The sequence below is a fragment of the Anastrepha ludens genome, chromosome 4, assembly GCF_028408465.1.
Source record: "Anastrepha ludens isolate Willacy chromosome 4, idAnaLude1.1, whole genome shotgun sequence".
In the NCBI taxonomy this organism is placed as follows: domain Eukaryota; kingdom Metazoa; phylum Arthropoda; class Insecta; order Diptera; family Tephritidae; genus Anastrepha; species Anastrepha ludens.
Window position 1 is genome coordinate 81,124,355 of NC_071500.1, and position 13,004 is coordinate 81,137,358.

Genomic DNA, 13,004 nt, shown 5'->3' on the forward strand with positions numbered 1-13,004 from the left:
ATACATGTAATGAGAAAAATATTCTTTTGATGCAACTAACGCAACAAAATATGTAAATATGTATAGTATGTGTATATGTATGTAAATTAATATATAATATTATAGAGTAAAATATTCAAAAAAAAAAAAAACTTATTACAATCAATCAACAAGTTAACATAATTAAAAGAAAGCTATGTGTGTGGGAAATTCTTTGAGAATTCCTAGTGGCTATGGAATTAATAAACTGAATGAGTGGTCGAAAAATATTTGACAGCTTTGCTTGTGTTGAATTTTTAATTTTTGTAATCTCTTGCATATTTATGTATGTTGTTGCTTTTAGTCTATTGCATAGGATTTCTGTATGAGTGTATTAGTTTCTTTTGCTAATCTGGAACTATTGAAGTTTATTTCGTAATATTATTGTAATAATATAATTGAAGTTGTGTAGCTTTATATTTATGTAGTCTGCAGCTCTGTGATTTAAGTAGTTTAGTTAACATCTGTGTGCATATGCTCAAGAGGTTTGCTTATAATGTATTAGGTGTTGTAATGTGTTTTGTTTCGAGTAAATTCATAATGAAAACTAATTTTACGATTGAATTTATTGGCAGTGTAAAAGCCTTAATTAATATTTACTGAAAGCACTTCACTTTCAAGTTATATTCCCTATTCAAAATAAAGTTCTTAACTTCGATATTTAGAATGATCTTTGGTTGCACGCGACGTAATTTCAGGTAAATTCTTAATTACAAAGCGTGTGTACATGCATTCATTACTGCTCCTCTTCTCTTTCACAATTAGCTCAACAATTCGGTATGAGCTGGTGTTGTTTATATATATCCCTCCTTTTTTTCAAAATTTCGTTGTATTTGAAGCTCGCTTCTAGGCTTACGGCTTCAAGTAAATGAACCGTCAGTGTTCCTGTGGAGGTGTGCGAAATTCCGAAATCCAGTCGGTGACACGAAGACGAAAGATTTCCGTTTTAGTCAATATCCAGTCGCGATATTGATGAGGAATAAACTCAACCAATTTATCGGCAATCTCAGGATTCTTGAACATAATTAAATATATAATTAAAACGTTTATTGCGAGTAGAAAAAAAAATGATAAAACAGTTGTAAGAGCTGTGTTGGATTTGGAGACGGACTTTTTCGTTGGCCCATTAGAATTCTTTCTTGACTTTGTTGTCTTATTATTAATATTTATTGGTGCAATATTCCCTTCATTGTTTATATCATTGTTGGTGGTTTTTGATTTCTTTGGTTTTGATTTAGCTTTTTTAGCTGCAGATTTTTTTGATTTTTGGTTTTCGAGTGGTTTCTCTTCGGTGCCAACATCTTCGGCAGCAACCGCGTTGCTTGTTAACGCCTCAAGTTTGTACTGCTCCTTAGTCTCTTCGGCTTCAGTTTGCATCCGAGCCAAGAATTTTACCTGTCAATAAGCTGAATGAAATAAATACGCATTTAACTGAACTATAGACTCACAGTGTTCCTGGCTGAATCCCGGCATTCGTTTGTGGTCAAGCAAAAACCCACTACTTTTGCTAACGCTGGTATGAGAGGATTCCCTTTCAAATCCAGATATCGTAAGTTTGTTAAATTGCCAAAACTTAATGGCAGATGTTCCAGTTTATTATCATACAAGTCTAAATGCCGCAAATTTCGAAGTAATCCAAATTCTTCTGGTAAATATCGGATTTGATTTTTACTCAAGTCGAGTTTAATGAGTCGTGTAAGTGTGACGAAATTTTTCTAGAATGCAATCAATAATGACAATAGTTTAAAAATATATACTAACGAAACTATGGGTAAATACAAAGTAACTCGGGGCCTTATCCGAACAAGAGCTTTTATCATATCAATCTAACCCTGCTTATTTCGATGAACCACATCTCTGATCCGTGCTGACATCGAGTCCAACCACAAGCATCAAGAGTACAACTGCTGAGTGTGCCAAAGAAGGTTCCTACTTCATTGAGGCGCAATCAATGTAACGAATGAAGCCATCTCTGGCCTAAAGACACATACTAAGTGAACCCTATGGCATATAGCTTTGTATTGCTCCCGCCAACAGACACATACAGCTTCCAGAGCATCATTCTCTCGCAATGCGTAAGCACTTTTCCAAAATATTCACTAAAGGACCTCCATGGTGGCACCAGGTATATTAACAACTGCAGCCCAAGAGACGAAATTACCCCGTGTGTGTTAATTAGCGCTACTGGTTAAAAATTGCTTCGTAAGTATTGCAAGCGACACAACAGTGTCGCCAATAACCTAGGCATTATTATCCGAACATAATATCCCGAAGGTGTTATTTTAGCCGACAATTTATACTACATACTTTGGTTCAGCATTCTTTAGAATGGTCAAGCGTTGTGACACGAAAAGGCTACACACATTGCTACACAGTGCGCCACTTGCTTTCACCAGCGAAAGTGCAGGTGGCTATCGGGAAGGGGAAGCCTTCAAACCCATTGATTCCGTCGGAATAAGCAGGCTGATTCTAAATCACTTGAGTTCAACGTAAATAGATTATTTCACCAAGGTTCTCAACGCCAACTGAAGCCGCCAACCACGGAGAATTATTTCCTTAGTAGTGAAGACATTTCATGCCTTATCACTCGTGTGATCGAAAATTACTCGTAATATTTCAATATCAAATATCAAAACAGATGTAATTTTTTTCCTACTTCTCACCTTTATATTTGGAAGCCTCTCTAACCACCGAATTTGATTATTGATCGATATTGGTATCTTGTGTTCGACAGTAAACAACTATCACTCCTTCTTTCTGACTTATTTGCGCAGATTTCTGAACCTCCACTACAAAGTTCACGGTTACCCTAGTTCAAAACCGAGAGTAGTAAACAGGGTCCGCCACTACCTTTACAAACTCTCGCTCTTGAATGCCGTCATCAGACAAAAATAATATTCTGAATTTTGTAGTAGATTAAAATCTTACCTATAAGTACCACCGATAACAAAAATCCACCTATTGAAGTGCCCCCTTAAATTTACCCCTATAATACCGCTCTTCCTCTGGTCCCTCCCCGAAAAAAAATCTCGTTTGCAGAGTCTACCGTTAGATGACTACTGACAACGACTGACGACAAACCGTTTTAAATAAGGTGCTAAAGCAACAAAAATAAAATCAGAGTTAGTGGCCCACAATATGTTTGAAAAGGATATACTCGACAAGGAAGGACCAGTATTTTGAAACTAAAATTACAAATGATTAAAGCTGTCGTAGCTGTTTAAATAATTAAATCGTTTCTAGCTACATTTTTCTATGTAGATCAACATACTCCCAATGAGGTTATACAGTTACTCGACAGATCCAACACAGTAACCCGCTTAAAGGAAGCCTGCAAAAGAAAAAGTGAGAAAGTTAATACTTTGTTCAATACAAAAGGGATCTCACATTTAATTTGCAAGTTGTATGAATGTGGCACACAAGGAATCAAAAAACACAAACAAACAGAAGGGCTAATAACAAAGCACCCTTAAATTCGAACGGAAAGCTACTCACTGACACAAACAAGCACAAGGGTGAGTCCTTCAACTCGTACTAAATCGAGCCATCTACATACTAAAACATTTGTATGTGTACTAAGGAAAGTGTGGGGTTAAAGATGAAAGTGAAATTTTTAAGTATCTCATGGATTTTTCAACAAATATCATTCCAATAAATTTCCATGATGTTATTTATATAGAATGTATAGTGAAAACAACTTGCAAATCAACGTTTCAACGTACTTACTATTTCTCGTACGGGAATCTCATTGATTCCACTCAAACTCAAATCACAAACGTTCTCATCTACCCGCTCCTTTACATTTACTTTCACTTTCTCGATTTTCGGCATTTTAGTTTTTATGAATCTTAAGGTTTTCGAATAAAACTTTATGCCTCCCAATACAAACTTTTCCTTGCTGCCCAGTTTAGATTTAGTTTTCAAATATGTTTGCAAATTTTCATCCACAAATTGGAAATATTGACGTGTTTTCTTGAGCCACTACTAATGAAGTTTAAGGTCAAGGATTTGGTATTGTTATGACTACAGCAAGCCGGCAGCGCTATCTTTGACGTTGCCTGATTCGGAAAATTTCAAAACTACTTTATATTTAAATGTTTTAATGGCAACACAGTAATGAAGGAAAAACTTGATGAAGCTGTTTCATAAATTGAAATGAACAAACTATTTCAAAAATACTTATATAATTTATATGGACAAGAACTGCCACTTCAGCAGCACTCTCAAACATGTTTGGGGAATATTTGACGATTTTGCAACAACATCACAACATGCTATGTGGGATATTCATTCTGTATTGTAGTTAAAGAAAATGAGAAGCGAAAGTTATATGCGTATGTAGCTGATATTATAATTTGTCGTACAATAAATAATTCATATAATTATACTTACATTTTGAATTGAATAGATGAAAATTAAATAAAACAATATCTGGTAAGCAGAAGAAGAAAAAGTAAAAAATTATATTAAATCACTTCACAAATGTTAGCTGCATTGCAGTTGTTGTTGTTGTTGTAACAACATGAACATTCCCCATACAATTTTGGGAATGCTGTTGGCATGAATACCTTGACCGGGTATGAATACGGATCGTTTCCACGACAATCGGTTCTACGTTACCGAAACGACCCGGATTTACATCTGGTCAAGGACTGTCACTCCAGCAGCATTCCCCGTATGTAAGTAAGGGGAATGTTTATTCTGCTACAACAACAGCAACAACAACAACAACGGATCGTTCCGGTAACGAAGCAATTGCGTTGCTATTTTATATTTCGCTTTATGAAATACAAAAACAAATATTATATAATAAATACGAATAACGGTCTATATGAATACAATGATGGATTGCGGCCATGAATGAATTATAAGAGATTACAACACTTTGGCGATTGCTATTTATATACAAAAAACAGCTGACGGTCTGCTATTGCTTGTGTTCTGTTAAAAATTGATGAAAAATTCTAAAAAGTACTGAGTTAAGTGCTTTAAATTAATAAAATGTTTTCAATATATGTACCTATGTAATTCAATGTTCTATAACTCATTCAAATAATGCGAATTTTTAGTTTTTTCGCAATACTTGTTATTTGGAATTTGAATTCCTCGAAGGCTCTTATAATTTTACAAACGCAAAATTTTTTTACACATATGCATCTTCTCATATCCGTCACTCATGAAATTGGTCGTAATCTTATCTCTTTGAACCACGGATTACGGTTAAGTTGTTTTCTTTTCACGAATATTAATAAATTCATGTGGCAGGGCTGATAAACGAAATAAATAAAATAACAGCTGTTTTATTGAATATTCCATCAAAGCAAAATTTATGTTTGAAAAGCGAAAGCCGAATAATGTTTATGTTCTTTAATGAACCAGATGTTGACTTCGATGAAGAAACGTTAAACGTAGCCATTTGCGGTATAGTAACAACGTCCTAGATTTGCCAAAAAATGAGTAAGCATTCAATTGGCTTGTACGCATGTATTTAAAATAAAATTTAATTTTCGGTAAAGGTTTATCAAGAAATTTAGAGTTAGCAAAGAGGTTTTCAAACAGATTGCGATCGCACCTAAAATGCAGAAAAGACATAGCCGCACCGCTGTACCGGAGATGACGAAACTAGCTTGCTTCATGAGATCGCTTGCGGGAAACTATCAAAAGAATATAGGAGAAAACTACACTACTTGTGGGTCACAACCATTGACGTCACGAATTATTACCGAGTGCTTAGATGTGTATTTGAAAATTACTTTTGTAGCAAATGGATAAATTTGGAGATGACAGTGAAGGAGGAAAATAAAAGGAAGGAGGATTTTTACAGAAAAACTAAGATACTGGGTGTAGTTGGTTGCGTTGACTGTACACATATTAGTATACAATGTCCAAAAACCGAGGCGAAATATCTATACAAGAACAATATAGGAATTTACAGTATAAATGCTCTTATAGTACGTGCTCTATTATCTAAATATGTTTGCAGTAATGAACAAATTTCCGTTATAACAGATTTGTGATGCCAACTTAGTTGTAAGATATGTCGATGCAATACACCCCGGTGAAAACGAAGATTCCTTCGTTTGGGAAATAATCGCGGCAAATGAGTATTTCAAATCAATGTATGACTCTGGAAAGAGACATTTTTGGCTTATAGGTAAATGTTTTTTCGATAGTATACATGCACACGTTCATATTTCAATGTTCTGATTTTCCTTTCAGGCGACTTAGGTTTTTAACTGCAACCATATCGAAAACCCTTTAGAAAGATGCGAAGTTAGTTACAATGAAATCCTACTAAAAGCGCATCGAATTATAGAGAAATGTTCTTAAGTCATAAAAAGTAGATTTCGTTGCATTTCAGGTGACCGAAAATTGCACTACTTGCCAGGAAAAACAACGAAATTAATTAACGCTTGTTGTGCGATTCATAATGCTTGCGTATTTTATAAAGATGATTTATTATTAAACTTGAAATATGCCGATTTTGAAGACACAAATTTGCACAGAAATGAGGACTGCGACTTGGAAATGGATATATCAGAAGAAGCTAATGACGTAAGACAAAGGTTGACAAAGTGTTTAAGGGAGCATACTGAGTTCATACCAATGTAAATCGGCTACATAGTTCAAATTGATATTGAAAAAAGCTAATTTTATACATATATGTATATGTAGATATATTTGAAGTTTTACGAATATGTTCTTAGTTTAAGGATTGCTCTGTAAATACAAATCATTTCCATTCAAAAAAATGGAAACATTTTCCAACATATCTAAATATAAAAAATCAATTTAAAACAAAAGGTATTAAATATAAAATGAAACAAAAGTTCAGCTTATAATTCGGCCATCCTTTCTAAAGCAATTGCTTGACGTTCAATAGTTAGTGTTTGATTCGTCATACATATGTTAACTGTTCTTCCATCAACTGTTCTTGCCTTTCTATAGCTTTTGCCAGTTTTTGTAGACATATACTTTGTCTGTTCATCACTTCAGCCATATCCTGTGGAAATATTTCAATTATTGAGTTCTCAATGTCAATATCTGTGAAGTGTAATGCCTTCAATATCAGTTTTCCGTTGACTATTTTAAATTTCACAGCTTTGTCACAAATGTAAATAGAACCGAAATATATAACTCGACAGAACGCATTTGATTTCAACGTAACTGTTTACGTACTTAGGCCCGGAACAGAATTGCAGCGAGACAGCGGGTTAACGGGTGGTGATTAGCTGATCCACTTGCGTCAGAAAATTCTTCGGTTAAACACAAATGCGACGGGGGCGGAGAACGCAATTGCGACATTTCGTGGTTACAATAAAATTATTTTTGTAGTGAAATCTTTTCGTTTGCTATATTTGTGAACCAACTCGTTGAAGGTTTTGTTAGGAAAAAACAACGTCTGTTTAAATTATTAATAATTATTTCTTGTGAAAATTATCAGCGGTTATCCGTTAACCCGTTACCCGCTATGCACTGCTATTCTGTTTAAGAGGTAAGTTAAAGGTTGTTGGCATTCTATGTCATTTCCTTAAGCTGGCCCCAAACAATTCCCAGCGATTTGTTGCAGTTCGGAGAAAATTTATCGTGTATGGCGAAGTGCGGGCACAAATCCCAAGTAATTGAAAATTTTCATTTACTTGGGCTGGGTGGCTAGTTTGTGGCGTAGTTTATGGGTTTTCTCTTTTTTTTACTCACCGTTATCGAGATAAGAGTGAGGAAAAAGAGCAATCTTGTGATCCGCTTTTTTGTTTCGCATGTTAGCAGTATGAAGATCGCAACGAAATGATGATTTATGTATTTGTGTACAGTGTGTGTGCTAAGAACTAGGCATAAATCGGCATTTTGCCCTATTTACGGCCAGCTTTAAATAATGAGGGAATTCAGAAGGATTTGCTGTCTCTGATAGCAGTATTGTCAACTGACTTGATTGAGTTTTGAAGTTCCAAAACCTAGAAAAAGGTTCCAACCTAGAATACCTTTTTTTAATTAAAGAATTATTTTTCTCATAATAGTTTCATATTGCAAAAGTAAAAAATTACATACATATCGTTCCCTTAGTATTAAAATAGCCTATACATTTTTTCATGTTTTGAGAAAATGAATTTCAAACTTTTTGTCGAAAGTAGCTCTCACTCAAATCTCGTTATGTCTGTAAATATTTATTATTTTTTGACTGACGTTTTGACCCACTTTGTGGAACTAGAATTTGACAAAATTTTGACCAACAGAGCACATTGGCTATTGTTATACTAAGGGGACGATGTAATATGTCATATAATTCAATAATACAAAATTGATTCCTTCATAAGAATTCTGCGGTAGGCCATTGTATTAAATTAAAATTCGTCATCCCGCCACCAAGCTTGAGTATTTCAATTTTTTTCATATTTTTAACTATCTATGAAGAAAGCATATACTATTGCATTTGAGTTGAGACAAGACACAATAAAAGGATAATTATGCGCAGTTTACTTTCCAAGTGACTGCATAAGTTATGGAGTATAAATCAAGGGTTGTTTGTTGTTGCCTTATTTGTTTACCAAATTACAAAAACGAAGAAACATATAAATATTGCTCTAGCGAAGTGGCCTATGTATGAACTCGCTTTGGTATGAATACATTGAGGACATCATTTCATCTCGCAACGTAGGAAGTTTCTTTCTGTCAAGTGTCGTCTTAAGCAAACTTCTTGCAATATTTCAATTGAAACTATGTAGGATTTTCTACTGGGTCCGAAAACGCTTAGAAACGTTTAACAATACATTTACAGTCTAATCTTGGTAATTCGGACAGCGCGGTAATCCGGACACCAAAACGTTTTCTATTGAAGTCTCTGTAATCCGGACACCACGTATTCATGTACCTCTAAAATTCGGACACTTCTTTATTTTCCAGTGAATATGCTGAAATAAAAAGGAATTCCGTTATTTTTTATTTTATTTTATAAAGGGGACTCCCCTGCTAACTACTTTGCGTGAATAGTGCGTTTAAGTGCTCGTCAGCCTCCTAGTTCATATTCATAAGCATATTTGCGTAAAGTGTAGTTCAGTAGCTAATTTCAAACATTAACTCCATAATTTCTTTAACTGTGGACTGTATAAATTTAACTATGGCACCAGCAGCTAAGAAAAAACATACGTTTTTAACGATAGACCAGAAAAAAGAAGTTCTTAAGAAACTAAGTGAAGGACAGTCAATTCGACAGCTAGCTGCGCAATACAATGTAGGTAAATCTACAATTTCGGACATAAAATCAAGTGGATTAAAGATTGATAGGTAAAAAACGAAAACATTTTGTAAGAAGAGTTTACACTCCTTTGATTATATTTTGCAGTTACATTGCTAGAACATAATGTGGCCTTGGAAAGCGTAAAACTATGCGACCTGCGGAGTTTGAAAAGATGGAAGACCACTTGTATAAATGGTTTGTAAACGCAAGACGAAACAATGCACCGATTTCCTCGGAAATCATCAAAGAAAGGCCAAACAATTCTGTTCCCAAATTTACGGACAAAGTGTGGAATTTGTGGCTAGTAATGGTTGGTTTAGTACAATAATTTTCGCTCCCGATATGGAATTAAATTCTTAAAAATATCTGGCGAAAAACTTTCCAATGATTCTACTGCTGTGCAACCCTTTATTGAAAAATTGCGAAAGAAAATTGCAGAAATGGGCATTACGTATGATCAGGTTTATAATGCAGATGAGACTGCTTTGTTTTGGAGAAAACTTCCAGAAAAAACCCTTGCATTGCATAATGAAAAATTCGCACCCGGGCGCAAAATTGGAAAAGAAAGAGTAACACTTCTAGTTTGCTGTAATGCCACCGGAGAACATAAACTTCCATTGTTCATGATAGGGAAAGCCAAAAACCCCAGAGCGTTTAAAACAGTAAACCTTCCGCTTGGGTACTCCTATACCAAAAATGCTTGGATGACAGAGTAAATCTTTAAAAATTGGTTTGAAAACTCATTCGTTAAAGAAGTAAAGCGTTACTTAAAGGAAAAGAATTTACCAGCCAAAGCCATTTTACTGCTAGACAATGCAACTTGCCATCCCCAATCACTGTCGGATGTCGATAAGGACATATATGTTATGTTTTTGCCACCAAACTGCACGGCTCTTATACAGCCAATGGACCAAAATGCTATCCGAATTTTAAAGACAAACTATCGGAAGAGTTTTTTGTCTCTACTTTTGTCCAGCCCAACGAGCAATCTCCCGGAATCTTTAAAAAACTTTACATTAAAAGATTTGGCTTTTTTATCGTCTAATGCTTGGAAATATGTGGATGAACGCGTGCTCAGAAAATGTTTTAACAAAATTCTTTATGACGAGGAATGGGACTCAGATGATGATTTGTCTCTTGCGATGCTACGGCCCAGCAGCTCAACTAAAATAATTGATCTTCTTGTTGAAATATCCCCTGATGTATATAATGATAACGAGATTACTGAGTGGTTGAATGACGACACTGATTTCGATATCAACGAGATTGAGGAAGATAGCGAGAACAGCAGTCTTGACGAAAATGAAAGTCAAGATCCTAAAATTTCGCACTCTCAAGCTATTGTCGCATTTGATAGTTGTATTAAATATGCAGAGGAACAGGAATTTTCATCCGGAGACATTTTAAAACTTGTGAGTCTCAGAAATATTGCCTTCAGAAAGAAATGAAACAAAATTGCAGCAAACGAATATATTGAATTATTTTACGGCCGAATAAAAACTAATATATGTACATATAACTCATTGAATATTAATCAATTTAAGATTAAATAAAAGTTTTTTTCATTTAATTACTGATCTACTGATTTCTATTAAATTTTTTACCCACTCGATAATCCGGAAAATTCGATATTTCGGACAACCTCTGGTATTTAATTGTCCGAATTATCGAGATTATACTGTACTTATTACGGCAGGAATGCTTAACCGACGTAGAAGTGAAATTGAACGCACAATTACTGTTTTTTCCTCCCCGAACCTCATTTCATAGGAATATGCAAAATTACAGCCAACAGAAAGCAATAGAGCATGTAATTGACGCATGGATATTCTTCCACTTTCAACGTCCATTTATCTTGCATTTTTTCGATTCGGCGCCTTTTCTGCCACTGCTGATTACTCATTTTACAGTGATTATATTTTTTATCAAAATTTGAACACCACTCAACAAATATTTTAAGATATCTTTCTGTTTGTTTAAAATAAGAAAAACACTTTATTAAACATTGTCCTACTTTTTTCAAGAATTATTTGTTGACTTAAATAAAATAGAACTGTTTAATCTTCTTCCTCTTCAGCAACAGCAACACTGCCACCTTGGTTCTTCTTCAAGTTCTTCCTCTTCACGCGACCTGGGCGGCCACCACCGAAGGGTGATTTCAAGGAGAAGTCAATGTGCTTCTGCGAGTCCAAACGCACAACAAACGATGGGATGTTTACCACTTGTCTGCGAACTCTGTATTTGTAAATAAAAAATATTTGTAAGTGCTCGCATAATAAACATATACTTAAATGCTGAAAAATAAAAACGTTCAGTTGTATAACTTACGCGGGGAAAGTTTGCACAATGCATTAAACAATAAGCAAACTAATTTTAAAAGACGTTAGGAGCCGGTACAGGCCAAACTGTTCGACTCCCAAGTGGTCTTACTGAACATAATTTGTTTAAATTCTCAGAGTCCAATGACCAAGACAGTTGTATACTGCCGCTGATATTTACCGAATGTGTCTTTGACGGATAAGAACACGTGCATGATGGATTGACTTGGCCAATCCCAATTTGAAGACCTGAGTTTGCAAGCGACGCTCCAAGAAGTCCTCAATTTTCAGACCCAAAACGTAATCGAGCTTCATGCGAGACTCATCCAATACGCCAATACGTACCAAGCGACGCAGCAAAGCATTACCTATAAAAATAAAAAAAAATAAAACAATATTATTTAGTTGTATTCTCATGGTATAGAACATACTGTGGTACATTTTGGCTTCAGTTAGTCAAATATGTATATCGTCAATATTAATTTCAGACAAGAAGTGTCAGATAATTAAGTATATCATCAGATTAATATTAACTATAATTTTTCTTGTAATACAATCATTTACCTTGGAACAACCTCTTTTCGTCTTTCTCATCTAGAGTCAATAATTCACGAGCAGCTTTACGGATTTTGGCCAAAGCATATTTCACGCGCCAAACCTCACGCTTATTGCGCAAACCATATTCACCAATGATTTTTAACTCCTGATCTAGACGTGCCTTTTCATAAGGGCGACGTGGTGTTACATAAGTCTTCGAGAAGACAGACGGTATGCGTCCGTTAACCATTTTTCAACCGAGTGCTACAATAGAAGGTATACACGTTGGTTAGAAAACCACAAAATATACAAAACATCTCGACGGATACGTGAAAACTGATTTATCTAATGCAAAATTGAGCTCTTCAAAATAATGAATTACAAATATTTCAAGTAAGAGCTTTAATCAAAAACTTTATTTTATAATACAATAAATGACGAAGAAGTTACGTACCTTCGGCACGACGATCACAAAAAGAAAGAAATATACGGGACTTCGAGTTAATAGCAGCTGTCAATTTGACATTTTAGATGAGTAGTAGATTGGTAATGAACTGTGGAACGTGTAGATTAGTAATAGAAGAGAAATGAATTATAGTAATAGAGCAGCGATATAAAAAATGTAGGGTTGCCCACAAGCTTAATTTGGGTTAATGTATAAAAGTGCGTTCATATATGTTATGCTTAAATCACCAATAATTCCAGAAAATTAATATACTTGTTCACATATGGCAGATTACCTGCGAAATTGGCAACCAGTTGTCAATACTGTTGTGAAAGGTTTTTCTTCATAGAAATTATTTTGGTGAAATATTTTGGTTGTTGCTCTTGTTGTAGCATTAGGTAGGTAGATGAAATGGTTGAAGTGCACCTGTCACTCCTCAAGTAGCACTAAAGCG

The 13,004-nt window shown here is 34.8% G+C and overlaps 3 protein-coding genes across 4 annotated transcripts; 1 reads left to right on the plus strand and 2 right to left on the minus strand.

The window, feature by feature from the left end:
• LOC128859983 (leucine-rich repeat-containing protein 59) lies at positions 1-4,154 on the minus strand. The gene is made up of 4 exons (XM_054097173.1): positions 3,745-4,154; positions 3,290-3,349; positions 1,467-1,733; positions 1-1,413 (listed from the first exon to the last, which is right to left on the minus strand). The coding sequence occupies exons 1-4, from the start codon at positions 3,847-3,849 to the stop codon at positions 895-897; spliced, it is 951 nt and encodes a 316-aa protein (XP_053953148.1). The 5' UTR covers positions 3,850-4,154; the 3' UTR covers positions 1-894.
• On the plus strand, positions 3,095-7,666 carry LOC128859985 (putative nuclease HARBI1). 2 transcript variants are annotated; one of them, XR_008454209.1, is made up of 5 exons: positions 3,095-3,533; positions 5,398-5,475; positions 5,535-5,969; positions 6,028-6,172; positions 6,238-7,666. XR_008454209.1 is itself a non-coding variant. In XM_054097175.1 (4 exons), the coding sequence occupies exons 2-4, from the start codon at positions 5,799-5,801 to the stop codon at positions 6,252-6,254; spliced, it is 333 nt and encodes a 110-aa protein (XP_053953150.1). In that variant the 5' UTR covers positions 5,314-5,475; positions 5,535-5,798; the 3' UTR covers positions 6,255-7,666. The 2 variants fall into 2 exon arrangements, 1 of the variants encoding a protein (XP_053953150.1); XM_054097175.1 differs by lacking the exon at positions 3,095-3,533 and having other exon boundaries at positions 5,314-5,475.
• Positions 7,667-11,215: 3,549 nt separating this feature from the next.
• Positions 11,216-12,647, minus strand: LOC128859984 (40S ribosomal protein S9). The gene is made up of 4 exons (XM_054097174.1): positions 12,560-12,647; positions 12,133-12,369; positions 11,750-11,936; positions 11,216-11,485 (listed from the first exon to the last, which is right to left on the minus strand). The coding sequence occupies exons 2-4, from the start codon at positions 12,353-12,355 to the stop codon at positions 11,308-11,310; spliced, it is 588 nt and encodes a 195-aa protein (XP_053953149.1). The 5' UTR covers positions 12,356-12,369; positions 12,560-12,647; the 3' UTR covers positions 11,216-11,307.
• Between the last annotated feature and the right edge of the window lie 357 nt (positions 12,648-13,004).